The 22499-nt window shown below is 48.5% G+C and overlaps 7 protein-coding genes across 7 annotated transcripts; 4 read left to right on the top strand and 3 right to left on the bottom strand.

Annotated features, from left to right (window-relative positions):
- Window positions 1-165: 165 nt before the first annotated feature.
- FOBCDRAFT_253682 (major facilitator superfamily domain-containing protein) lies at window positions 166-1771 on the top strand (the record flags this gene model as incomplete). The annotated part of the gene is made up of 3 exons (XM_059611058.1): window positions 166-471; window positions 545-931; window positions 978-1771. The coding sequence occupies exons 1-3, from the start codon at window positions 303-305 to the stop codon at window positions 1769-1771; spliced, it is 1350 nt and encodes a 449-aa protein (XP_059467976.1). The 5' UTR covers window positions 166-302.
- Window positions 1772-2454: 683 nt separating this feature from the next.
- Window positions 2455-5131, top strand: FOBCDRAFT_285679 (NADP-dependent oxidoreductase domain-containing protein; the record flags this gene model as incomplete). The annotated part of the gene is made up of 6 exons (XM_031191744.3): window positions 2455-2714; window positions 2762-3066; window positions 3117-3590; window positions 3950-4286; window positions 4517-4934; window positions 4973-5131. 6 exons carry the CDS (start codon window positions 2455-2457, stop codon window positions 5129-5131), a joined length of 1953 nt encoding a protein of 650 aa, XP_031032975.3.
- A 611-nt stretch (window positions 5132-5742) lies between these two features.
- FOBCDRAFT_191270 (uncharacterized protein) lies at window positions 5743-9270 on the bottom strand. The gene is made up of 7 exons (XM_059608704.1): window positions 9106-9270; window positions 8950-9057; window positions 8082-8895; window positions 7599-8029; window positions 7255-7278; window positions 7040-7223; window positions 5743-6987 (listed from the first exon to the last, which is right to left on the bottom strand). Exons 1-7 carry the CDS (start codon window positions 9214-9216, stop codon window positions 5780-5782), a joined length of 2880 nt encoding a protein of 959 aa, XP_059466040.1. The 5' UTR covers window positions 9217-9270; the 3' UTR covers window positions 5743-5779.
- Window positions 9271-9719: 449 nt separating this feature from the next.
- FOBCDRAFT_146923 (uncharacterized protein) lies at window positions 9720-13614 on the top strand (the record flags this gene model as incomplete). Its single annotated transcript, XM_059608243.1, has 9 exons — window positions 9720-10355; window positions 10405-10449; window positions 10576-11093; window positions 11145-11358; window positions 11413-11548; window positions 11596-11732; window positions 12310-12338; window positions 12565-12700; window positions 12748-13614. Coding segments are annotated over 9 exons (2718 nt in total), but the record flags the coding sequence as incomplete, so codon positions are not given.
- Window positions 13615-13664: 50 nt separating this feature from the next.
- On the bottom strand, window positions 13665-15052 carry FOBCDRAFT_10438 (uncharacterized protein). The gene is made up of 3 exons (XM_031191751.3): window positions 14695-15052; window positions 14226-14645; window positions 13665-14173 (listed from the first exon to the last, which is right to left on the bottom strand). The coding sequence occupies exons 1-3, from the start codon at window positions 14722-14724 to the stop codon at window positions 13724-13726; spliced, it is 900 nt and encodes a 299-aa protein (XP_031032982.2). The 5' UTR covers window positions 14725-15052; the 3' UTR covers window positions 13665-13723.
- A 2543-nt stretch (window positions 15053-17595) lies between these two features.
- FOBCDRAFT_323849 (alkaline-phosphatase-like protein) lies at window positions 17596-20653 on the top strand. Its single transcript, XM_031191753.3, has 3 exons — window positions 17596-18121; window positions 18171-18415; window positions 18464-20653. Exons 1-3 carry the CDS (start codon window positions 17889-17891, stop codon window positions 20608-20610), a joined length of 2625 nt encoding a protein of 874 aa, XP_031032984.2. The 5' UTR covers window positions 17596-17888; the 3' UTR covers window positions 20611-20653.
- A 206-nt stretch (window positions 20654-20859) lies between these two features.
- On the bottom strand, window positions 20860-21995 carry FOBCDRAFT_323850 (uncharacterized protein). Its single transcript, XM_031191754.3, has 2 exons — window positions 21137-21995; window positions 20860-21089 (listed from the first exon to the last, which is right to left on the bottom strand). Exons 1-2 carry the CDS (start codon window positions 21762-21764, stop codon window positions 21031-21033), a joined length of 687 nt encoding a protein of 228 aa, XP_031032985.1. The 5' UTR covers window positions 21765-21995; the 3' UTR covers window positions 20860-21030.
- Window positions 21996-22499: the final 504 nt, after the last annotated feature.

Here is a 22499-nt window from a genome sequence, read left to right on the forward strand (position 1 = left end):
ATAAATACAAGATACTTATCTCAATATCATTTTCACAAGCAAACGCTGGATAAGATGTACAGTGCTCCGACTTCGCAACGTTGCTATGGTGTTGGTCGTGTTGCACAAACTCCCAAAACAGAGAACGAACACGTCGATCATTAACCGATCCCGATCGGCTACGTCAATGCCACTGTCAAAGCAAGGGCGCATTCTGAGCTTATATCCGTTCAAAAGCCAACCCTTCATCCTCAATCCTCCCGACTAACCGCAATTGTTCATTCTAATCTTGACTACTTACTATCGAACAATTGATTGTGAAGATGTCGTCTTCCTCGGAGACAGCTTATGCCATGGAGTCGTTGCATGAACAGCGGTGCGGGACTGATAGTCCGCCTGACACTGAACGCCAAGAAGATGTTTCTCAGTCACCGACAGATTCACTTCCACCTACAGACCGCGGCAAGGACGCATATCTAGCTTTGATGTGCTGTACAATGGCACAGCTACCAATCTGGGGTATCCAACCTCCTCAACATCACACTTCAACACTAACAAACAACAGGCTACTCCGTCTCCTTTGGCATCTTCCAAGAATACTACAGCCGTCCAGGAAGCCCCATCAGCACAGCATCGTCCGGAACAATCGCCACCATCGGAGCCCTACAACAAGGTGTAATGTATCTCATGATGCCGTTTGCCTTCCTCATCCTCACGCGGTATCCGCGGCTGCGTCACCTTTGCGGGCCGCTTGGTCTTGCAGTGACGGTCGCTAGTCTCACTGCGTCAGCGTTTGTGAACACTATTGCGGGGCTTATTGCTACACAGGGGGCGCTGTACTCTATTGGCTGTGGACTGCTGTTTTGTCCGATTTCGCATTATATGAATGAGTGGTTTGTTGAGAGGAAGGGAATGGCGCTGGGGGTTATGTGGGCTGGCAAGTCGGGGACAGGTATGACTCGAGCTTCCGCCATGTTGTTGTTACTGACAAGATGAAGGTATTGCCATGCCGTTTGTCTTTGATGCTCTTCTTCGCCGAATCGGTCTCAAGGCAACTCTCTTAGCCTGGGCTGGTGCATCAGCTGCAATGACACTCCCAACTCTGGTCTTCATCAAACCAAGAATCCCACTACACACTCAGGTTCAGGTTCAACCGCTATCTTTCCGCTTCCTCCGCCATACATCTTTTTGGATGATGCAAGCCGGTGTGATCATACAATCACTTGGATATCTCATGCCGAGCACGTACCTAGCCAGCTATGCATCAACGATCGGTCTACCAAGTATCACCGGTCCTATCCTTCTTGCTTTGTTCTCTGTAGCATCCGTCCCCGGTGGTATCGTGCACGGCATGCTCGGGGACAAATTCTCAGCAACAAAATCCGTAACAATCGCATCAATAGGAAGTGCCCTGCCAATCTGGCTTCTTTGGGGTTTATCGCTCGACCTTGCAAACCTGGTAGTGTTTGTCATTGTCTACGGCTTCTTCGCCGGCGGCTTTAGCTCAACATGGTCCAACATGTCAACCGACATCCAAAAAGACGACTCCGCCGCAGATTCAGCTCTCATTTTCGGCATGCTCATGGGCGGACGAGGTATCGGCTTTGTCACCGCTGGGCCACTAAGCGGCGCATTGTTACAAGCAAAAGCACATCTGTCCAACCAGGCACTAGGCTACGCGACGCAATACGGACCCATGATCATCTGTACAGGTGTCACTGCTGTGTTTGGTGCTTGGGCGCCTATATGGAAGGGCATGCGAGTTGCCCTAGGAACATGCAAAAGTCGCTGAGGTTTCACGGGCAATGTTTCATCGACGTTTGGAATGATGAGCTTGTGCGGGGCGATGAAGATAACTGGGTCAGTGCGTACCTCGGTCAATAAAACATCGATGCCCTTGATAGATAGCAAGGTTCATCTCAATGAGGGGAAAACGTGGTCTTAGCCCGGACTTAGGCTCGGCTTTAGTGTAACCCTCATACCTTGATGTCATAAGCAATTCGGTAAATGGAACGGTAAAGAAGCACTCAGTGTAAGCACTTAAAAAGAACCCGGATGACACCAAGCACAATAGGCAACTGAAAAGAATGCGTGTGTGTAGTGCTAAACCTCAAACTCCATCATCTCCAGTGCAGCAGGCGTCATTGAAGCTCGGAAGTGACTGTTCGCCGGCCTATGCCCCGCTATCTTGAATTATTAATACTAACGACCCAATGACAAGACCTTGGCCTGTTTGAGGCTGGGGATAGTTCCAAGCATTGGGTCCTCTGATTGGCTTGGGAATGAGAGCTGCTACGCTAAACTGTCGTCAGTTGTTTGCGTGGAGCCATCATCGTTGTATCAACCATCTCAATACCCCTCATTTCGCTTGGACCATCCAGAATGACATCAATTCCATTTATATAAGAAAAACGCCCCTCCTTCTACCTACAAACTCTCATCTCCATATCTTCTCACCCAAAGTCAATCGCCAAAATGCCTGTTGAAACCGCCTACGACCCCAAGGACATGCTGTTCCGCCACCTGGGACCTACTGGTCTCAAGGTCAGTGTCTTCAGTCTCGGTGGCTGGTTGACATACGGCGGTACGCAAAAGGGCGATATCGTGAAGCAGATTCTTCAGAAGGCTTGGGATCATGGTGTCAACACTTTTGATACCGCCGAGGTTTACGCCAATGGTGAATCTGAGGTTGAGATGGGTCGTGCCCTCAAGGAGCTCGGCTGGCCTCGTGATGAGTAAATATACCAAGCCCCCAAACCTCGATTTATACTGACTTGCCTAGGTACGTCCTCACCACCAAGGTCTTCTTCGGTACTGGCCGCAAGGAGCCCAACACTCGAGGTCTCAGCCGCAAGCACGTCGTCGAGGGTCTCAAGAGCTCTCTTAAGCGTCTTGAGCAGCCTTACGTCGATGTTGTCTTTGCTCACCGTCCCGACTACGCTACTCCCATGAAGGAGATTGTTGAGGGATTTACTCAGGTCATTCGCAACCTGAACCTTGCTTACTACTGGGGTACTTCTGAGTGGACCGCTGCTCAGATTACCGAGGCTACTCACATTGCTGAGCGCTACAACCTCATTGCTCCTGGTAAGTCCCTTGATGACTGGAGGTTGTGACAGATACTGATGGCGATATAGTCGTTGAGCAGCCTCAATACAACGCCTTCCACCGTGAGCGCTTCGAGGTCGAGTACGCTCCCCTCTTCAACCAGTTCGAGTATGGCACTACAATTTGGTCCCCTCTCGCCTCCGGTCTCTTGACCGGCAAGTACAACAACGGAATTCCCGAGGACTCACGATTTGCCACCAACAAAGCCTTCTTCGAGAACACAGTCAACGAGCTGCAAAGCGAAGCCGGCAAGGCCAAGATCGAAAAGGTCAAGAAGCTCTCCGAAGTCGCTGAGCGTCTCGGCGGAAACGTCGCTCAGCTCTCTCTTGCTTGGGCCCTCAAGAACCCCAACGTCAGCACCGTTATCCTCGGTGCGACAAAGGTTGAGCAGCTTGAGGATAACTTCAAGGCGCTTGAGATTTACAAGAAGATCGATGATAACGTTTTGGAGGAGATTGAGAAGATTCTCGATAACAAGCCCAAGCCTGCTCCTACTTACAACCGTGAGAGGTAAATAAAAGTTTTGTTATGATCTAGATATGATCTAGATATGAATAATAGATCAATGATGACTGAACATGAGATTTGAGCTTGGCGCGATGAGTGACGTGATTGATGAGATTGTTTATCCTTGGGCCCACAACAACTCTTATCGTTCATGACTGATTGGACAGGGTCAGCTTCACGGCATGCATTACGTGTGAGGTTCTCGCGTCACCTTCGCCTCAACCAACCATGTCGCGAAAATGTTCGAACGACTACCCCAGGAGCTTTTGAAATTCATCATCAGTGAGGTAAGATGAACTTATACTATTCTCATCGCATAGAATCTCATAACTACCGTTGTAGATATCTATCAAAGACGTCAAGAATCCGTCTCAGACGTCAAAACACTTCCATTCTTCTACTCTGCAGACCCTCTGGGCATCTGTAGTTATCCCGGCATGGAGTAAGAACGATACTTACGGGATTTATATCGACGACTTTCCGATCGACAGATTAGTCTTTAAGAAATCTATTGGTCTACGATTCGTAACTGAGAACAATGCAAGAGCTTGTCCGCATGGTCGAAGACTGCAAACCTGTCAAGAAGCAAATGATGAGGAAATCGTCGACGAACTCGGTTCCTTTGTGAAGTTTAAGGAAGTTATTCTCTCACTACTCGAAAAATGTGAGAAGGAACAGTTAACATCGTTCAGGTTTGTCGATTGCCTGCAGCAATCCTGCGAAGAAGTTCTGACAGAACCAAACCAAGCTGGGATCTAGGAACGTGAATACCGACTCCCATTTTAGGAACCAACGGCATCGTCACCCGTCAACAGTCTACGCTTAGTAATTTGAAGCTAACGATATATCTGCTCTGTCAACGCTACAAATCCGGCGAACGAAAGATCGACCTATCCGCTTTTCACCATCTTCTGAATCTCAGTTGGAGGGGCCTGAGCTTAGATAACCTCAAAGTATTCGCCGCTGCACTCAAAAACAACAAACCGCACCTTCAAACCTTGAAGCTTGACCTTGTCGGCTGGCCGCATATGCGAAAGGCGCTAGGCTATCGAAACGATGCAGAGAGAGTACACGGATTACCAGCAAGAGATTACATCGACAAAATGGTTCTTGGTCTCGACATACGCTCTCCACAAATCACGGTTCCCAACTTGCATACTCTAGTTCTAAGCCACGTACCTATGAATACAACCCTGGTACAAGCTATTGACTTTGAGGTTCTCAGATCTCTAACAATCATGTCATGCCCACACTGGTACATCTTTGTGCTAGCAGTGGGATGGCGCCAAGTCCCAGTCAAATTAAAGAAGCTGGAGATTCAGGAATCATGGCCCAAGCTGGTACAGCAACCGATGTTGAACACAGTGATCCAACGGAGATTTTCTTAGATTATTTCCAGGGCCTGGAAGAGTTCTATCTTGACCAGGCCGGCGCGGTAGTTTCAAAGTATACATGGGAGAGTGTTTGCCATCATAGCTCTACACTAAAGAGATTTATAAACCATTCAAGATTCTATGATGAGGAGCTGGAAGACTAAATGAACTTACCAAATATGATGATTAGTGAGCGTGATAAGGAAGGGTATCGGAATAATCCGACTTGATCTCCTCTTTATCACCTGAATCTCGACTTCATCAGGCTGTCTTGTGAACCTATCAACCCGGTAAGCAGTCAGGCGTTACTATCTTCATATACTAACCCCGATCCATTGGCCAGACGTATTGAATCCATTTTCCAGAAAGGGTTGTCTTAAGATTGTTCATGTTCGTCAATCGCGTAAGAATATGGAGTACACATCTCGATCATGGGGGATTATGGTGATAATAGACGATGAACCCGTCAATGAAACCACAGCAGTGGACAAAGGGGAGAATCCTAGTAGCGAGTATCTGGAGCCTATGTTCTGGGCATTTGTTGAATGGGAATTTTCTTACAAGGCCATCAAGTCCCTGGAGCACATCGTGTTTGGGGATTATGGCCGACCTGAACAAATGAGCAGAGGAAATCTGCTGATATATCGGGAGGGTCATTGATCAGAAGATTTTCGCATCATCAGGGAGTCATATCCGGCTCCTGATTGGGATTATATCAAGAACGAGTATGGGGATGCTTTGAGGTCCTGTCCCTCAGATCCACTGTTTGAGATGCCGAGAAATCATGCGCATTAAACACCAGCTAGCTCGATTCAAAGCAAATGTAACAAAATCCCCGTAGCAACATTGGAAATATTCCCAACCACATCCCAAAAGTTCGTATTACTCGTATTCCTCGTCTGCTCCAACTCTCTAATCCTCGCCTCCATCCTCCTTTTCTCCACTCCATGCGCCGCAACCTGCGCGGTACTCGCATCTCTGATCTGCCGATTCAACCTCTCAACCTCGCCCCTCCACCTCCCCGCCTCATCCACAGCGCCTCTCTGCCTCTCCTCAATCTTCCTAATCGTCTCATCATACTCCGCCCGATCCTCCTCACGTGCCTGCTCCATCTCGAGCTTTAACGCGCTGACCATGCGGTTCGATTCTGCCATAGCAGCTTGAAATCGCTCGTTGGCATCTGCGCGCTCGGTACTTAGTCGGGTTTCCAGGTCTTGGATCTTGGCTTCTCTTGCCTTGCGTTCGCGCTCTAGACGGACGAGTTGGTCGTTGAAGGCCTGTTCCATGCGGCGTTGCTGTTCGCGGCGATCGGCGTGGAGGGCAGCTTGCTCGCTTTCGAGACGGCGCATGAATTGTTGTTTCTCTTGTTCGAGCTTGTCGAGCATTTTCTCGAGTTGGACGTCCCGATCTTTGATGGCTTGTTCTTTTTCTTCGCGGATGGAGTTGAGCTGGGCTTGGTGTTGTTCTCGTAGCTTGTTGAGTTCCTCGTTGAGAGCTTCACCTGCCGTTGTTTGGTCGACTCCCAGACCTTGCTCTACGATCTCTTCTTGGATCTGCAAAGTTACGGCAGGGAGGTCAACTAGCTCATTGACTATCTCAAGAGCGGATTCTCGAGTGTTTTGAAATCGTCGAATTCTTGAGCCTTTGTTGCTCATATATCCCCACCATTCAGGAGTTGAGATCAGCTCATGCTCTCTAGCGGCTCCCTTGGACTCATCCTGCAGCTCATCCCAGAAGGTAGTTGCAAGAATGACGTTCTCAAAGGCGCCATCACCACAGAGGTTACGGAACATGGTGAGGTTTCGCATGATGGCATTGGTCATTCTCTCATCTTTGATGCGGTGGAGGTAAATGATTCCACTGAGCTTGACGTTGTTCATGTACGAAGAGCTGAGGGCTTGAGCGACATCGGCAAGAATATCTGCATCGCCTCGGTACGTGTCATCGAAGCCGGGCGTGTCAAAAAAGACAAACTGCTGGCCCTGGATGAGGCACTCGTAGGCTTCCGTCTTCTGCGTGCCTGTTGGCGATTAATGTTCGCTCATCATCCATAAAGTCTAGTGTTGACTTACATGATCCAAGTGAATGCCCGACTTGGGGCCCGTCTTCATCGTCTCTGCCAGTCAAGAGCCTGAGAAAGTTACTCTTTCCAGAGCCAGTCACTCCCATCACCGCAATCAACAGTACTGGCGGAGGGCTTTCCGACTCATCGCTTACCGACGTGTCTGTTCCCACCGACGGAGCTTCTGGCAAAGACTGGGCAACTTTAGTCATGATGAAAGCTTACAGGGATCTCAATAAGTGTGATACACTAATTTACAGCTTCCAGTCTAGATTTAAGAGTAAGAGAATGTCTCTTGATAAATACAACAAGGCAGACCCGGTGCAATCACTTTATGCCGACATATCCGATCCTACAACACCCAAAATCAAGCTTAACATGGCATGAGGGGCAATTCACACTCTATTCGTCAACGATAAGCACTAGCTTTACAAAACGACCGTTCTATTTCAACCTCCGCGCTACAGCAAAACCTGCATTTCAAGCTGAACACCCAAAAAGTGATATCAACCATTAGTCCGCGCCACCATCCACTAATACCCTGCATCCTCCCAATTAGATACCCAAACCTGCGCAGGCGACCAGACAATGCCTCTCCCGCGATTCTCAGATTCCACTGGCTCCGAGACAATGCGCGGGCGCACTACCACACAAATCGGGCGGCCGTCGAACCGCTTATCACCTTTCAAAAGACCGACTGTTGGATGCGCCTCCATGTCGCCAAACATGCTCTGGAACCGGTAGAGGGTGGCATCACCTAGCGCTTCGATTCGGATATTGGTTGTTAGCTTCCAGAGTCGTAGCGCAAGGCTGCATGTGGTCTCGAAAAGCTTGGTAAGCTGCGTGAGGCTTTCTCTGCCGAGGGGCTCAATGAGGGGTTGGTATGCCTTTGCGAAATTCTCGGCACATGTTTGTAGTGCTTGCTTTTGTGGGGGGAATGCTTGCTCTAGGTATTGGCAAGTCTGGATCCTCCACGTCACTGTGGCTTCTGCGCTGGCGCCTGGAGATTATGTCAGTTTGCCTTGTTGCCTGGGATTGTGAAGTGTACAAACCTCCTTGCAGGGCTGTTTTGTGCAAGCAATTTTGGCCTAGAAAGAATGGATCGCTGAGAAAGATCTGAACAAGTCGTTTTGTAAGTGCAGCTTGTAGCAATATCGCTGTGGCTGTTCTGTGCGTCATGTCGAATCGTAGATACTCCTCGCAATCTAGATCGTTGACGATATCTTCGGTTAGCAGGAGTTTTCGCGTCTCTTCGACGTTGGTGATCCGTGGCAAGCGATTGTCCATACACCACTCAGAGCACTTCTCAAACAGATCCTGCAGTTCAGTTCGAACCTGATCGTCAGGAAAATCGCTTGAGACATGACCAGCCAGTAGTGATATAGCCCTGGAGTGCGCCTCAGTCACTACTCCCTCTTGGTTCTTGATATCTTGTCTCAGAGTCTTGTTCACATCCCTTTCCTCATCGAGCTCAGTTTCAAGATCTTCCTTTGTCCGCTTGAGCTTGCGATAGTCATCAAACAAGCGATCATAAGCGGCTTTCGATTTCCTGAGTTCCTCTCCTCGTTTGCGCCAGAGCTCATCGGACTCATCTTTCCAGTCCTCCCATCGCTTGATGAGACGCTTTTTGCTATCAAGATCTTTGGTTTGTAAATTAAACTTGATTGCCAAATCGTTGAGACTTGTGCTCAGAGACGTTTTCTCAGCTTGTAACTGGGTTACTTCCTTTTGAAGTTTCTTTTCTCTTGATGTTTCTGATTTCTGGCTCGGGTGCTTCTCATTTACTTTCTCGGGAGTTGTAGAAGGATCTGAAGAGCCGAATGGGTTCAGGGACTGGGTGATACGCCCAATCACTCCAGTGCTTTGCTAGAGAATCTCTCAATCTGTGTCTAGTATGAATGAAATGTCGCTTGAACTTACCTTCTGGTGATTATTCGATATTTTCACGGTCTCCATGACACCAGACATGGTCGAGTCCGCTGGAGGATGATATTTCGGCCTCTTGTCATCGATCTTGGAGTAACTCGGCTGTTGCAAACTTAGTAAGAGAAATACGGCGAGTTCAAAACTGAATACCTCCTCATACGGTCCCTCATCCTCACTTTTTGGTTGGAGTTGGTCACCAATATCCTTCAGAGCTCCACCAGGACCATCCTCTCCAGATCGTCGCTCAGATTCTCCGCCCATTGTGATGCTGCCAAAAAGCGTTATTGATCGAATGGCGTGACGATACGATCATCCCCGACTCAATTAACAAAAGCACTATTTATAACCGGAAATGGACGTCCCGCAGGAAATCAATGGTTTGGCTCCCCCTGCCCTCCATTACCCTCCCTGTAAACCTTAGCCTTTTCAGCCGTGATAGTGGCTGCATATGCAAGGCCGAGCCCCAACAAAACGCCAGTACACGGCAAAACGCCCATGCATTTCAACCACCCCTGTAAGGCGTACTAAGATCAGCCGCAAACTCGGCGAACTGTTTAAGCTGTCGCCCTGGACCAGGTGGCCATTTGAACATGATGTAAGCCATTCCATCAAGATACCAGAGCCTCAGTCGAATGAGCTACAGTTTTTTCCCTCATCGTAGTTGAGGACGCAAGCACAAATCCGTTCGACAATCATGCTGGCTGTGAGAAATAGGACGAAGCTGATAGTCGGCATTGACTACGGTACAACATATTCAGGTCAGCACACTGCAACTCAATGACGAACTCCCGTGGCTGATCTTCTCAACACCAGGTCTCAGCTTTGCGCTTTCCAATGCCGCAGACTTCAAAGACATTCACCCATGGACAAAATACCCCGGCTCATCAACCCACATCGCAGAACACTGTCACAAAGCTCCCTCATGGGTCGCCTTCAAAGATGAGAACCCCGATCTCGATGAGAACGCGTGGGGCTATCAAATTGAGCCTGGAATGAAGACCTATGCATGGACAAAGCTCCTCCTCGATGATCAAGCACTCGCGACAGAGTATGATGATCCTGATCTTAACAAGGCCGCCGGAAACGGACTTATGAGATTACCATCTGGCAGAACTGCCAAAGACGTCGTCACTGAGTATCTCAAGGGTATGCATTCTATGTATAGGAAGGCTGTCATTGAGAAGATCGGGGAGGATAAACTTGAGGATCTACCTGTTGATTTCTGGCTAACTGTTCCGGCGACTTGGTCGGAGCGAGCGAAACTGATTACGAGGGCTGCGGCGTTGGATGCTGGCTTTGCATCGAGGCCTATTGATCGCTTGAGTCTAATTACGGAACCAGACGCTGCTGCGCACATGGCTTTGAAGTCCAGTATTCATCACGTTGAAGATCTCATTGATGTAGGTAGCGCCGTCTGACTTTTTGAGTCCATACTTACACTGCGTTTAGGTCGGCACAGGCGTGATGGTTTGTGATCTTGGTGGTGGTACTGTCGTAAGTCCAACTTTACTCAAGGCCTTGTATCTTGCTAAGAAGGCTAGGATATCACGACATCAGAAGTAGTCAGAAAGTCACCTTCTCTAAAGCTGAGGGAGATAGCTATCGGGGCAGGTAAAATAGTCTTCATCTGCAGATGGAACAGTCATACTCACACTCTCAGGTGGTAAATGCGGCGGGACATTCGTCGACCGTAATCTCTACAAACTCCTCTCCGAACGCTTCGGAACTGCATTCACCGACCTCGGTCCACAGCATGTTGGGCCCGGCAGTCAATTCATGGACCAATTCGAGATGCACAAACGAGACTTCAGCCTCGACACACCGAGCAGGAAGTCTTACAAAATAACCCTACCAATGCGAAGACTGGTGGTCACTCCAGAGATTGAGAAGTACTACGATCCTGACTTCAACTGGGTGCTTTTGAGCAAAGATGATATGAAGAGTCTTTTTGATCCAGTAATCGACGTCATTCTCAAGCTTGTAAAAGATCAGGTTGATCAAGTCAAGAGAGACAATGAGCCCCGAATCAAGACCATGTGTCTGGTTGGTGGGTTTGGTTCCTCGCCTTATGTCAAGGAGAGGTTACTTGAATGGTGCTCCGAACAAGAGATACGGCTGACGACACCGTGGACAGGAGCGTAAGTACCCCCTTCGCAGGAAATATCCAGTCGTGACTGACAGATATCCAGTTGGGCAGCTGTTGTTTGCGGCGCTGTCTTGCGGGGTGTCGAAGGGTCTATGTCCAAACAGAAAAAATGTCGTCGGCATTATGGACATACCATGTCTCGAACATATGATCCAGCTGTGCATTTCAACTTTGATGAGAATAAGCGAAGATTGTGGAATGATCCCTGGACAAAGGAGCAGAATCTCTCTGGGTTCATGAATTGGGAGATCGCAAAGGTGAGTTTTCATCAGGTGGTGTTGGCTACGGGATGTTAGACTCACGATCCATAGGGCGCCCTTCTCGACGATGATACCGAGATTAGCACGAGTTTCTACTCACACTTCTCGGAATACTTTGACGGAAAGCATACGCATGACCTTTTCTCTTGTAGCTTGGATGAGGCACCTGAGACTATTGAGAATGAACGTGAGTATAACCACTATGGTAGGAACGATTGAGCTGACGATGGCTAGGAATCGAGAAAGTTGGGGAAGTCTTGTATACCATTGATGGTATCGACAAGACCAAGATCAAGAGCATACAAGATGCAAATGGTATCCACTGGTATCAACTACTCCTCACATTGACGATTCGTCTAAGTGACGATGAGGTTGGTGTATTAGTTTGTCGGATCTTCTATCGAGGAAAGGAAGTTGGGAAGGCAGAGATAGGGTATTCTTTCACGTAGTTGTGTTCCATCGTCCATCTGGTTATCTGGCTTTGCGACGCCGCTTTGTGAGGCGTTGAAGGTTGCTAGTCTTCTAGTCAATTCTGTAATGGTGTTTGTCGAGGCTGCCTATTATGGTTCTTGAGAAACTTATAGATGCATTGAATGTATACTGCCTGGAGTTCTAGATTACATTCAGAGATCACCAGTTGACGATTGTTCTAACTTGACTGTAGCACCGCCTAATAGCTTTCTCCTCTGAGAGATCAGGCTGGCTCATGATGTCGCAGAAATATTCTCGCAATGAATTTGACTAACAAGTCTGGGGAACCACGCCTATTTCGAGCCCAGCCAGGACCTTGGAATACTACCGACAGTATCAGTCTCGCGTTCTCAACAAGCAAGGAGCCGGTTCTTAAGTCCGCTAAGCTCCGGAACAAGACTAAAAAGCAAAAGATAATATGAGTCACAGCGAAATAGAGAGGGCATATAGTAATAAGCTTTGCTGGGTTTGCTTTAGTTATATGGACTTGGTGACATGCTGCCGGGGTATTCATGTGGGATATTCATGTGGGATAGATGTCACGTAATCCGGCGTCGGGGTGCGGGGGAACACCGAGCTTCCCCGAACGCGCGCATATTTACCAGCGATCAATTGGAGCTCCTCACCACCAGTATATAAACCTCTGTGTCTTCATAAACGATCAATTGCTTAGAAGTGAACATCAAAGCGCTTCCTGAAACGCCCAAGAATGGCCACATCTCTTTTCTCCAGCCTCAAAGGCTATACGTACAAGACCATCCCGTACAAGTCTAGGCCCAGCGGCGACATCGTTCTTGATGTGGTGTACCCAGAGGAAGCCGACGGTTCGCCGACGACTGTTCTCATACATATCCATGGCGGATTTCTCGTAAGTCTCCTCTAACCATATTGCAAACTTGACTAACATGGGCGCAGATCGTCGGTGACAGATACAGTTTTGCCCCATACTGGCTGCTCAACGCTGCAACTGCTCGGAGATGGATCTTCGTGAGCCCTGACTATCGCCTTGTCCCAGAATCTACTGCACATGCATCACTGGATGACTCCATCGATGCGTACAACTGGGTGCGCTCGTCGCTGGCTGACGCAATTGGACGTCCTATTGGGTCCGTCTTGCTGTCTGGGTCCAGCGCCGGCGGATATCTCGCACTCACGACTGCTAATGCGGTTGAACATAAGCCAGATGCGCTGTTGCTCATCTATGGAATGCTTGACGCAGCTGGTCCGAGATATACGACTCCTGGGACCAATATTTGGGGCGCACCGCCTTTTGACACCGCCTCGGTCTTGAGCCAGTTTCCCAGGACAAAGCAGAACGATGATCGAAAAGCCATATCTGGATATCCCCCGCCAGAGAACTTCCAGCAAGACCCACGGTTCCAAGTTACTTCAGCTCTCCACATCGACGCCCTCTTCCCAGACTACATGACTGGTGTTGACGGTTTGAGTCGTGAGATCGCAAACAAGGGCATCGATGCCATCCCCGAAGAACACCGACGGTTGTTCCCTCTCTCTTTTGGCGATCTTTCCAAGATTCCCCGCACGTTCTTGCTCCATGGCGTCAACGACACTGCTGTTACCATTGACTGCGGTATCGTAGCTGAGAAGAAGCTTCGTGAGGCAGGTGTTGAGGTTATAAAGGACTTCCCGGAGAATGCAGAACATGGATTCGATGTTAGAACTGGAAATTTGGATGTTGAAAAGGCGGATGCGGATGGAATTCCTAATGTTGAGAGTCTGAGAAACGCCATTCGCTTTCTTGACTCCTCTGTTAAGAACTAGATGTAACGAGATACTGGGCTCTGAATAGACCACATATTTGTTACACGTTTCAAATTGAACTTCGTGCATGGCTTACATATTTGAAAGATATCCTGTTCTAAGCTGGCACTTAGTTGATCTCAGCTACGACACTCTTGATAATCTCCTCAAGATTCTCCTCCTTCAGCCCAAGTAACCCAATCGCATTCTCATCACCCTTCAACGCGTGGCCAGCACCATCGGCAAACAGGAACTGCTCGAGATAATTACCAAAGGCACTAAAATCTCCTTTAGCAATCTTCTCGTCCCCCGTCTTTTCCAACTCAGCGCCAGTGACATGAGAAACCTCAAACTTGTCACCAGTCAGCCTCTCGACAATCTTCAGGACCTCATTCTGAGTTGTCGTAACACCGGCGATATTGAGATACTTGTTCTTTGTCTCTTCTGGCTTCTTCAGAATAGCAACTACAGCTTCGCCGACGAAGGCGAGTGAAGTTGTGGAATAGGGTTCATTGCCCGAGTCGGTGATGCGAATCTTGCGATCCTTGATGTTGATGAATCCCCTTGCACTTTTGAGGCCCTACAACCCAGTCAGAAAACGCTGCCGTTTCAGTCAAAGTCAAATAACATACCGAGTCAAGGAACAGTCCGTTGGAAAGGCCAGTCCAAGAGAACCAATCATGCTTCTTAGCAAGTTCAATCAAGTAGTCAGTGTTTTGGATCTTCGCACCGAGAATCTTTCCAATCTTGGTATCGCGATTCTGACGAGACGGAATTCCGAACTCTGAGGGAATGAAACGTGGAACCTTTGCTGCAATTGCAGCATCGATAATGATCTTCTGGCTTCCAGCAGCAGCAGTTGCGGCGGCTGACACCACTGCATCTTGGCCGGCCAGAGCTTCCTTAACTGAGTCGACGGAGGTGATATCGACTCGCTTCACAATCACATTGTCGGGAAATTTGGCGGGAGACTCTTTTCTGGTAATAGTTGTAACTTGGAAACCAGCTTTGAGGAGACTGTCCACGATTTTTGATCCGATGAGACCAGAGCCCTGGCTTAGTTAGTTCGGTGCCCATGGTCCTCTAGGGTAAATAACTCACTCCAACGACTGCGACTTTCTGAATGGCCATTTTGATGTTGTCAATTGATGTGCTCTTCACAATAGCATTTGATGAGAGGTGATTTGAAAATGATTGACTATGAAGGCTTTATCTTGGTTTTTGACGTTTGTTCAACCCCGCCATTGTAACATTTTGCTGGGGATGCAACCATATTGAGCCATACACAACGCATGATTTTCGTCGTTATCTCCACTTCCTCATGATGCCATACTGGCGAGAGATTCTCAACCATGGGCCAAGAGACTTGCGTATCTGTAAATGGTGAGCAGTCAAATGCAGCACTCACGTCACAAATAATACATACCCGAGAGGAGATGTTTCCGAAGGATAGAGTATAAGTTTCTTGCTCTACTGATTGCACTGACCCAGTGCGGCTCTAGCTTGTTGGACAGCCGAGGAGTAAAGAGAATAATCCAACGTCAATTCAGATCACATTGATTGAAAATTGAAATCTCCATTTTGGAAAGATATTGAATAAGGCTATACTCGGTAATTACTAACGTCAATCAGTTATCCCTTGTCTTTTACGGAGCCTCAGCAGAGGTATCCCTCAAGTCTAGCGAAGCCTCAAGGCCTTGGATAAGGTTATACGGCACCGGCGGAACGATGCTCGCATACCTTACGCCATAGATTTCAGTAATGAAGGACCGGCTGCAGCTTCAACTTCAAAATGACGCTCTGTTACTGTTAGCGACTTGATTATTTGAGAAAACTCGAATGTCCAGCGAATTGCCAAGAGGTTTCCTGGAATTAACGGAAAGAACCGCTATATGTTTAGAACTTTTGACGGAACTTCCAGAATCACGGAAAGGGAGAGTCATCCGTTAGTCCCGACCCTAACCAATTCCACTACCGACATCTCAAAATAGATGTCTCAGAATCCTTCAAGCAGAATCAGACGATAAACACCGCCGTGAAAAGTGGGAAATCCGCGTAACAACCATAGCAACTGAGCACCATCTCAAACAAACTTTTAAACCAAGTAAAAGCTGTCAATCAATCTGACAGCACTCCCGTAGATCTTGGACAGCAACCGCATTAGAAAAAGCTCCAGTGGCTAGGGCAGACAGGCCGTTGTGCCGGGTAACCGGACGCCACTGTGGCTATCACCATGGAAAAATCTGGGGAATAGACACAATGACGTTGGCAGAAGTGCCGGTAACCTTGATTTGTAGCCTGGAGATAACTAACTTGACACGTAAACGTGCAGCAGCCACATTGTGAATAAATTATTTCCTTGATTTTTGTGCAAAAACGCCGATCAATGAAAAAAGTAATGCAAAGCGGCGTAGTCACGCGAGCAAAAGTCCTTTTGCTTACAGCCACAGAAATTGGGTGAAGAATTACGTCCTGAATTGGAATGTCAGATGCTGAGCCAGTTTCTGACCACCTCGGCTACGGCGGCTCAATCCTCCTTTCTCGTATGGCTAATCTGCATCCTTGCTTACGTATTTCCTTGTGAAAAAGCAGCGAGTAAAAATACCAGAGTCTTGTTGGTGCCTGATTCCTCTTCACCCAAAAATAGTCACATCATTGCAGGGCATGTTTTCATCTGTGGCGCGTCATTGTGCTGATGAATATTTAAGCTTTTACTGGTCACTCTGGATACTCAGCGGGAAACTTTACGCAGAGTCGTCGCTGGCTGGCCGCTGTAACAGTCAGCAAATGGAGAATTTTAGTGGACAAGGTACCTAGATTTCATGGAGTCCGCGGATCGAGCTTAATGACTTTTCAAGGCGTCAGTGTCAACCCTGCAGTAAATCCATTCTCCAAGGGCAAAGTGAAACCTCATTTCAAGAGCAGAGCAAAGGGCCCCTCTTCTTACGAACCCACCAAACATAAGAGACACGCGACAGGAGTGTCAAAGCTGAGAGATCCCCCCCCCTTGCATGGGTAAACAAGGCCATTGTCTAGACCAAAACAAAAAAGCCCAACTTCTCCACGCTCGCCAAGAGATCGATCGACGACTATACTCAGGGGTAAGCCAAGAAAAAACCAAGGCGCCTTGCGTACTAAAGCAGTCATCGTGTAATATTTGGTAGAGGTGCAGACAAAGCGCAGCGTTCCGCCTCAAGAAGGAATAATGGCGCAGCCTAGCGTGAAATTAAGCTGTTCCATGATTGAATGGTCGACCCATTAACATTGGTCAAGGGAGGGCTAAAAATGGGAAAAGTCGGCTAAGCGGCTTTTTTCTGCTGGTTAACCTGGGAATAAAGGGGGGACTTTTTTTGCCCGACGACACCGGGCCATGCAAGGTTTCTTTTTTTCTGGGGAAGAAGCTGAGAGAATGTACGAGTGTTGCAACCAATTTCATGCCCTCATGCAGAGAAATGCATTGTTTTCTGCATGTGCTTATTTGTTGTTGATCAACGTGCGTCAGCAAGGAGACTTGTTGGGCCGGACACTATCGACGCCTCGTGCAAGCCATGTCGGCCCCTCATCATCACAGGAGCGTTAACCTTAGACTTTAAATTGAGAGAGACTCACAGAAAAGCAAGCGCTCAGACAAAATAGCCCATTCCTTGCATTGTCGCGTGACCTTACTCGCTGAAGCGTAATTCCCTACAGCACCGGCTTGAATCTGTTTAGCTTGGCGACCAATTCGGTGCCGTGCTGTTAATTTTACTCTGCATCCCCCTTCTTGGCCAATTGGATGCAGGGGAGCGTTCGGTTAGTCGGAGCCGTTTAGTCAGATTGAATTGGCAGATGAGAATACGAGCCTTGAAACCGCCACTGGCCGAAGAGTTTTTAGTGGTGCTGTACACCCGTCTAGCCCTACATGGATCCAATGCAGAAGTGACCGACGCCAGGGGTCGAGGAGTGCAAATTGTCCGTATTCAGCTAATGAACAAGTCATGGTTATTCCATGTTACGTAGCAGATTTAATCTGGGCTGAGCTGTGGCACACACACTCTCACAGAACACGCGAGCAGTTGCTGTTTTTACAGTAATTCCCCATTTAGTTTGATGTTTTAGTGACCTTTTAGTTAGGGGGGGTCCAACGCCAATGTAAGATTTTACGACCGTGATCCTTTTTTAACGACCTTGGATCCTTTCTGCTCTACTCTTGAGGCTTCCTTTTTTCCCTCTCTTGTCCTCTTTCTCCGACCTCTTTCCATGGAATATTCAGCTATTTTTTAATTCTGTTTTCTCTCATCCACTGGAGAGCAATCATGTTTGCGACACTCGTTCCCTTTTGTTTTTCGACGATATTTGTTTCATTGACGTTTACTAAACTGGTCCACCTTTCTATCCACGCCAAGACAATCTCTCCCGGCGCTTTCGTCCTTTTTCTGCCCTCGCTTTTACTTCCTGATGTTTTAGTCATTATCCTGTCGCGCCTGGCGCTGCGGCAGCAGAAGGGCCTTTTCTCTGTTGGAGCTTGTGTTTTGGGGTGCATATTCTCGTATGTTGTTGTCATGCCAGCCTCAATTGATCGCTGCTAATAATTGCAGATTTATTCTTCTCGGCGCATCGGCTTCACAACTGGGCTTCTTTTATTCGACGGGCAATGAGGTTAAATGGTCAGAGGCGTTGAGCTATGCTGGCGATAAAGATGGGATGAAAATCCTTCTTAGTGGGCTTAACTCTGTCCTTGCGGCGGGAGCTCTCATCGTCGTCGTGGCTTGGGTTGCGAAGTGGTTTCTCTACAGGGCCGTCGGTTCATTAATTGCAACGGTTGGAATGCCTGTTGTACATGGTACATGACCCTCTCAATGATCGTCAATTCATACTAACATTACTCCAGCCTGGCAGTGGTTCCGACACAGAAACGGTCGATCCCCTCAGTCACTAGCTTATGACTCCGACAGCGAACTCGACGAAGACCTCGAGGTCGCCAAAGAAGGCGCACGACTCATCCCCGATACTCACGAAGAATCTCGAACGAGGCCTCGAACATGGATTATTCTCGCCCTCATTTCGGTCTTCCTCTTCCTCACGACGACTCTCCGACCTGCCGCTCCTTATACCATGATGTCCATGACACTCCCCGCCGCTATGCTGGAAATGTTCAAGTCTCCGGCCAAGCTGTGTAACAATGTCGAAGGCGGATGGCCTCTCCCTGATCTCATCACTCCCGATAATTGGGAGGAGCCCAATGGACGCTTCCCCGGTTGGACACCCGGTAACGACGGTGATGCTGCGCGAAAGTACCGAGACACAGTCCCTGAATGGCTACCCAGCGACATCCCCGCGGGCTTCTCCAAGTGGCTTTCCAAGCCAAACAAGACCACGGATGAGGAGCCTGCAGCAAGCCCTAGCAAGGCATGCGAAGTCCCCAAAGCCGACGGTACCTTTTACAACCCCGTTCTCGACCCTCTCAAGATCTCCAACCTCGACACCGACATCATTGACGTTATCCGCGACACTCTCAAGGGCGGCGACGTCAAGATCAAGCACGTGGCACTAATCATGATGGAGAGCTATCGCGAGGAACTCTTCCCTCTGCAGCAGGGCTCAAACTATCACAAGCTCATGGTCAAGTCGCACAAGGGTGAAGACATCGACGAGATCAACGAGAAGCTTTCTCGCATGAGCCCCGTCGCCGAGAGACTCACCGGCAAGTCAGGAAACTGGAAGAGAAAGGATGGCTCGGATTTTGAACACGTGGCTATCCCGCAGTGGAACGATACAGCGCAGGAGGGGTACGGAGGTATCAACGTTGTCGGCGGTTTCACAACGTCTTCGTTGTCGTTCAAGAGTATGGCTGCTATCCACTGTGGCGCCTGGTCCATGCCTGTCGATGGCTTTGAGGAGTCTGAGACGGATGCGTACCAGGCTTGTATTCCTCAGGTCTTCAATCTCTTTAACAAGCTCAAGGATGATAAGAAGTCGAAGGATTTCTTGGAGCAGCAGTGGTATCCTGCTTTCTTCCAGTCTATCACCGATGGTTATGATCGTCAGGATAAGTTCGACGACAAAATTGGCTTTGAGCATATCGTTACACGAGGCCGTCTCGAAGATGATCGCAAGAACGGCGAGGAACTCGAGGAGATCAACTACTTCGGTTTCCCTGAGACGACGCTCAAGGGGCACATTGAGGATTACCTAAAGGAGGTCAAGGAGAAGGGCAAGCGCATGTTCTTCTCTCACTTCACCAGCACCACTCATCATCCCTGGGGCGTACCAAAATCATTCGAGAAGACCGACTTTCTCAACACCGAGGGCAAGATGGGCTGGCACTCGGAGTTCAACGACTATCTCAACGCGATGCGATTCACCGACGCCTGGCTAGGCGAGTTGCTTCAGACATTTGATGACCACGGTCTTACAAACGAGACATTGGTTGTATTTGTTGGCGATCACGGACAGGCTTTCAAGGAGGATCAAAAGTCCAAGACTGGAACCTACGAGAACGGCCACGTTAGCAACTTCCGAGTCCCCATCACATTCCGCCATCCTCACATCCCCCGCGTTCAATACAACGCCAACGCAACATCCCTCTCTATCCTCCCCACCATCCTCGACCTTCTCATCAATACGGGCTCCCTCAACGAAAAAGACCAAAACGCCGCTGAGGACCTTATCCACGATTACGAGGGCCAGTCCCTCATCCGCCCTTACAAAGCTACCCACAACGGCCGCCGCGCCTGGAACTTTGGGATCATTAATGGAGGAGCTAGCATGTTATCAATGACATCTGCAGATGCACCGTGGCGCATTGTCATCCCGCTCGATGACTCTACACAATATAGATTCACAGATCTCAAGAATGATCCGTTAGAGAAGAAGCCGCTTGAGAAGTGGACGCTTGAGCAGTTGACGTATGCTGTTCGGAATAAATTTGGGGAGGAGGCTTCCAAGTGGGCTGCTGAGGCGGACGCTGTGTCCAAGTGGTGGGGACCTGAGAGGAAGAGATTATGGGGATATAATCCTTCGCATAAGGAAGATTGATGATAGTATTTAAATGTAATGCGAATGTTTAATGGTTTCAATTATGTGTCTGTGTCTGCGATGTCTGTTGCGCCAGCAATATGGATGTGACTTTGAAACGATGAGATGGACAGTCTCAACCTTGCCATCTTACATGTGACCTGGTTTGAACGAGATATCGATTGCTTCATGGTTCAAACTGAAGTTAAGAAGTACGTGCCTTACTTCGGGCTCGAGAAGTTATCACCATCATCCAATTGCAATCAGAGTTTGAAGTTGATCATTCTGGTATTTCCATTCCACGTTCATGTTAATGTTTCATCTATACAACAAAAGAAAATGCGCCGTTCGATCTATAACCTGACCCGATATCTCACTCCAAAACCACCCAATGCAAATTTTGATACAAATTAGTGATCATTCAATGATCTTGGTTTCCATTTAATGCCCAGCAGCTTGCTTCTTCGCAGCAAGTCTTCGCTCCTCAGCAGCGACCATATCTGCATATTGTTAGCCATTATCCAAACAATTGATAAAAGTGACTTACCCTTCCAGAGGTCCTGTCCCTCATACTCCTCCTTGTGGATCTTCTTCTCAATGATCTTTGTGGGATCATTAGGATCCACGACCCGAATGGTCTGCCATCTGCTATCACCGTTCTTGAGATCATTCATCTCAAAAACAGCAGACACCAACAACACAGCCAACGTCAAGCCCTGCGCATAAACACGAGCTTGCACAATCTTGTTCGCCGTGTTCATAGGCTGTCGACTAACAATCGCAAACGCAATACCCATTGACGCCAACCACGACGCGAAGACAATGGGATATCGGTTCTCCTTGGCATATGACTTGAAACGCTCATACGCTGACTCATTTTCTCGGATGAGTTGTGCTGTGCGCGCTGCTTGATCTTGGTAATTGCGCTTAGGATCTTGGGCGATTTGGTATGCGATACTCCATCTCTCGGCATTGACGATGGCGCCGAATGTACCCGTTGATGTCACGAGGAATGCTCTGAAGGGGAGGGTGAGGCCTCGGAAGGTTGGGTAGCGTTTTGATGCATAGTACACGCCTCCAAGACCGAGACCCAGGAAGAGTGTTCCGCCGATGAGGCCGCCCTTGACGACTTCGGCGTAGTGGGCCTCTTCTTCTGCCTTGGTGAGAATCTTCATGATTGGTGATGGTGGTGATAACGATAAGAGATAAGCAGTGTGATAAGAGATAAGGATAAGGATAAGCTTGAATGGGTAGGTGGTAATGTAATGTGTGTATGATATATGGATGATATGTCCCACTACAGACTCCTGGCAAGCATGTTTATATAAAGGTATCAAGTCTGCAAATTTTACCGGGCAAAGCCGCTACGAAACGGATTCCTCATGTCATGTTGTCGCATGATTATTCAAAGTCGGGATGCTTACGCCGCAGCGAAATCCTTAGTCATGATGCCGCACTCGCCGCAACTTCCGCTCACGGTTCCGCCCGACTGCCGCAGGTGGATGATTTGCGGCGCCGCATGGCCGCAGTTGATTCCAGAGAGGAACGAGAATTTTGTAAGGGCATATTTTTGGGTGATGAGCGAGATCATCGGGTACTGTGCTGACGGTCAACGGCGATGCCGATGATATGTCCAAGGAATAGCGTTGGTATGATGTATGGATGTCTCTGGGAGGTGAACTGCATAAGATTTCACATCCTGAGCATCGCGACCGTCTGGGAACAAGCAACGTCAAGATGGATGGTTAGTTTGAGAAGTATGGAAGGATTGAGGGCCATCATGGGTGTTATATAACTATTTTTACAGCATTAGCGCGCTGAGGACACATTTCTCAAGCCCCGTTGTCGGCAGTCATTAACGACGGAACGAGGTCCCTGTAGCCAATGATTTGGGAGATCCGGTCTCTAGT

This window comes from Fusarium oxysporum, chromosome X (assembly GCF_013085055.1).
Source record: "Fusarium oxysporum Fo47 chromosome X, complete sequence".
NCBI lineage: Eukaryota > Fungi > Ascomycota > Sordariomycetes > Hypocreales > Nectriaceae > Fusarium > Fusarium oxysporum.

Bases quoted from the DNA above. Each gene is read 5' to 3' on its own strand.
- FOBCDRAFT_323849 (XM_031191753.3), top strand. From the start codon at position 17,889: ATGTTTGCGACACTCGTTCCCTTTTGTTTTTCGACGATATTTGTTTCA. The intron at 18,122-18,170 runs GTATGTTGTTGT...TAATAATTGCAG, and splicing joins GTTTTGGGGTGCATATTCTC to ATTTATTCTTCTCGGCGCAT. The intron at 18,416-18,463 runs GTACATGACCCT...ACATTACTCCAG, and splicing joins TGGAATGCCTGTTGTACATG to CCTGGCAGTGGTTCCGACAC.
- FOBCDRAFT_10438 (XM_031191751.3), bottom strand. From the start codon at position 14,724: ATGGCCATTCAGAAAGTCGCAGTCGTTGGA. The intron at 14,646-14,694 runs GTGAGTTATTTA...TAACTAAGCCAG, and splicing joins AGAAAGTCGCAGTCGTTGGA to GGCTCTGGTCTCATCGGATC. The intron at 14,174-14,225 runs GTATGTTATTTG...ACTGGGTTGTAG, and splicing joins ACGGACTGTTCCTTGACTCG to GGCCTCAAAAGTGCAAGGGG.
- FOBCDRAFT_323850 (XM_031191754.3), bottom strand. From the start codon at position 21,764: ATGAAGATTCTCACCAAGGCAGAAGAAGAGGCCCACTACGCCGAAGTC. The intron at 21,090-21,136 runs GTAAGTCACTTT...AACAATATGCAG, and splicing joins GGGACAGGACCTCTGGAAGG to ATATGGTCGCTGCTGAGGAG.
- FOBCDRAFT_191270 (XM_059608704.1), bottom strand. From the start codon at position 9,216: ATGGGCGGAGAATCTGAGCGACGATCTGGAGAGGATGGTCCTGGTGGA. The intron at 9,058-9,105 runs GTATTCAGTTTT...AGTTTGCAACAG, and splicing joins ATGAGGGACCGTATGAGGAG to CCGAGTTACTCCAAGATCGA. The intron at 7,279-7,598 runs GTTTGGGTATCT...GCTGTAAATTAG, and splicing joins TTGTCTGGTCGCCTGCGCAG to TGTATCACACTTATTGAGAT.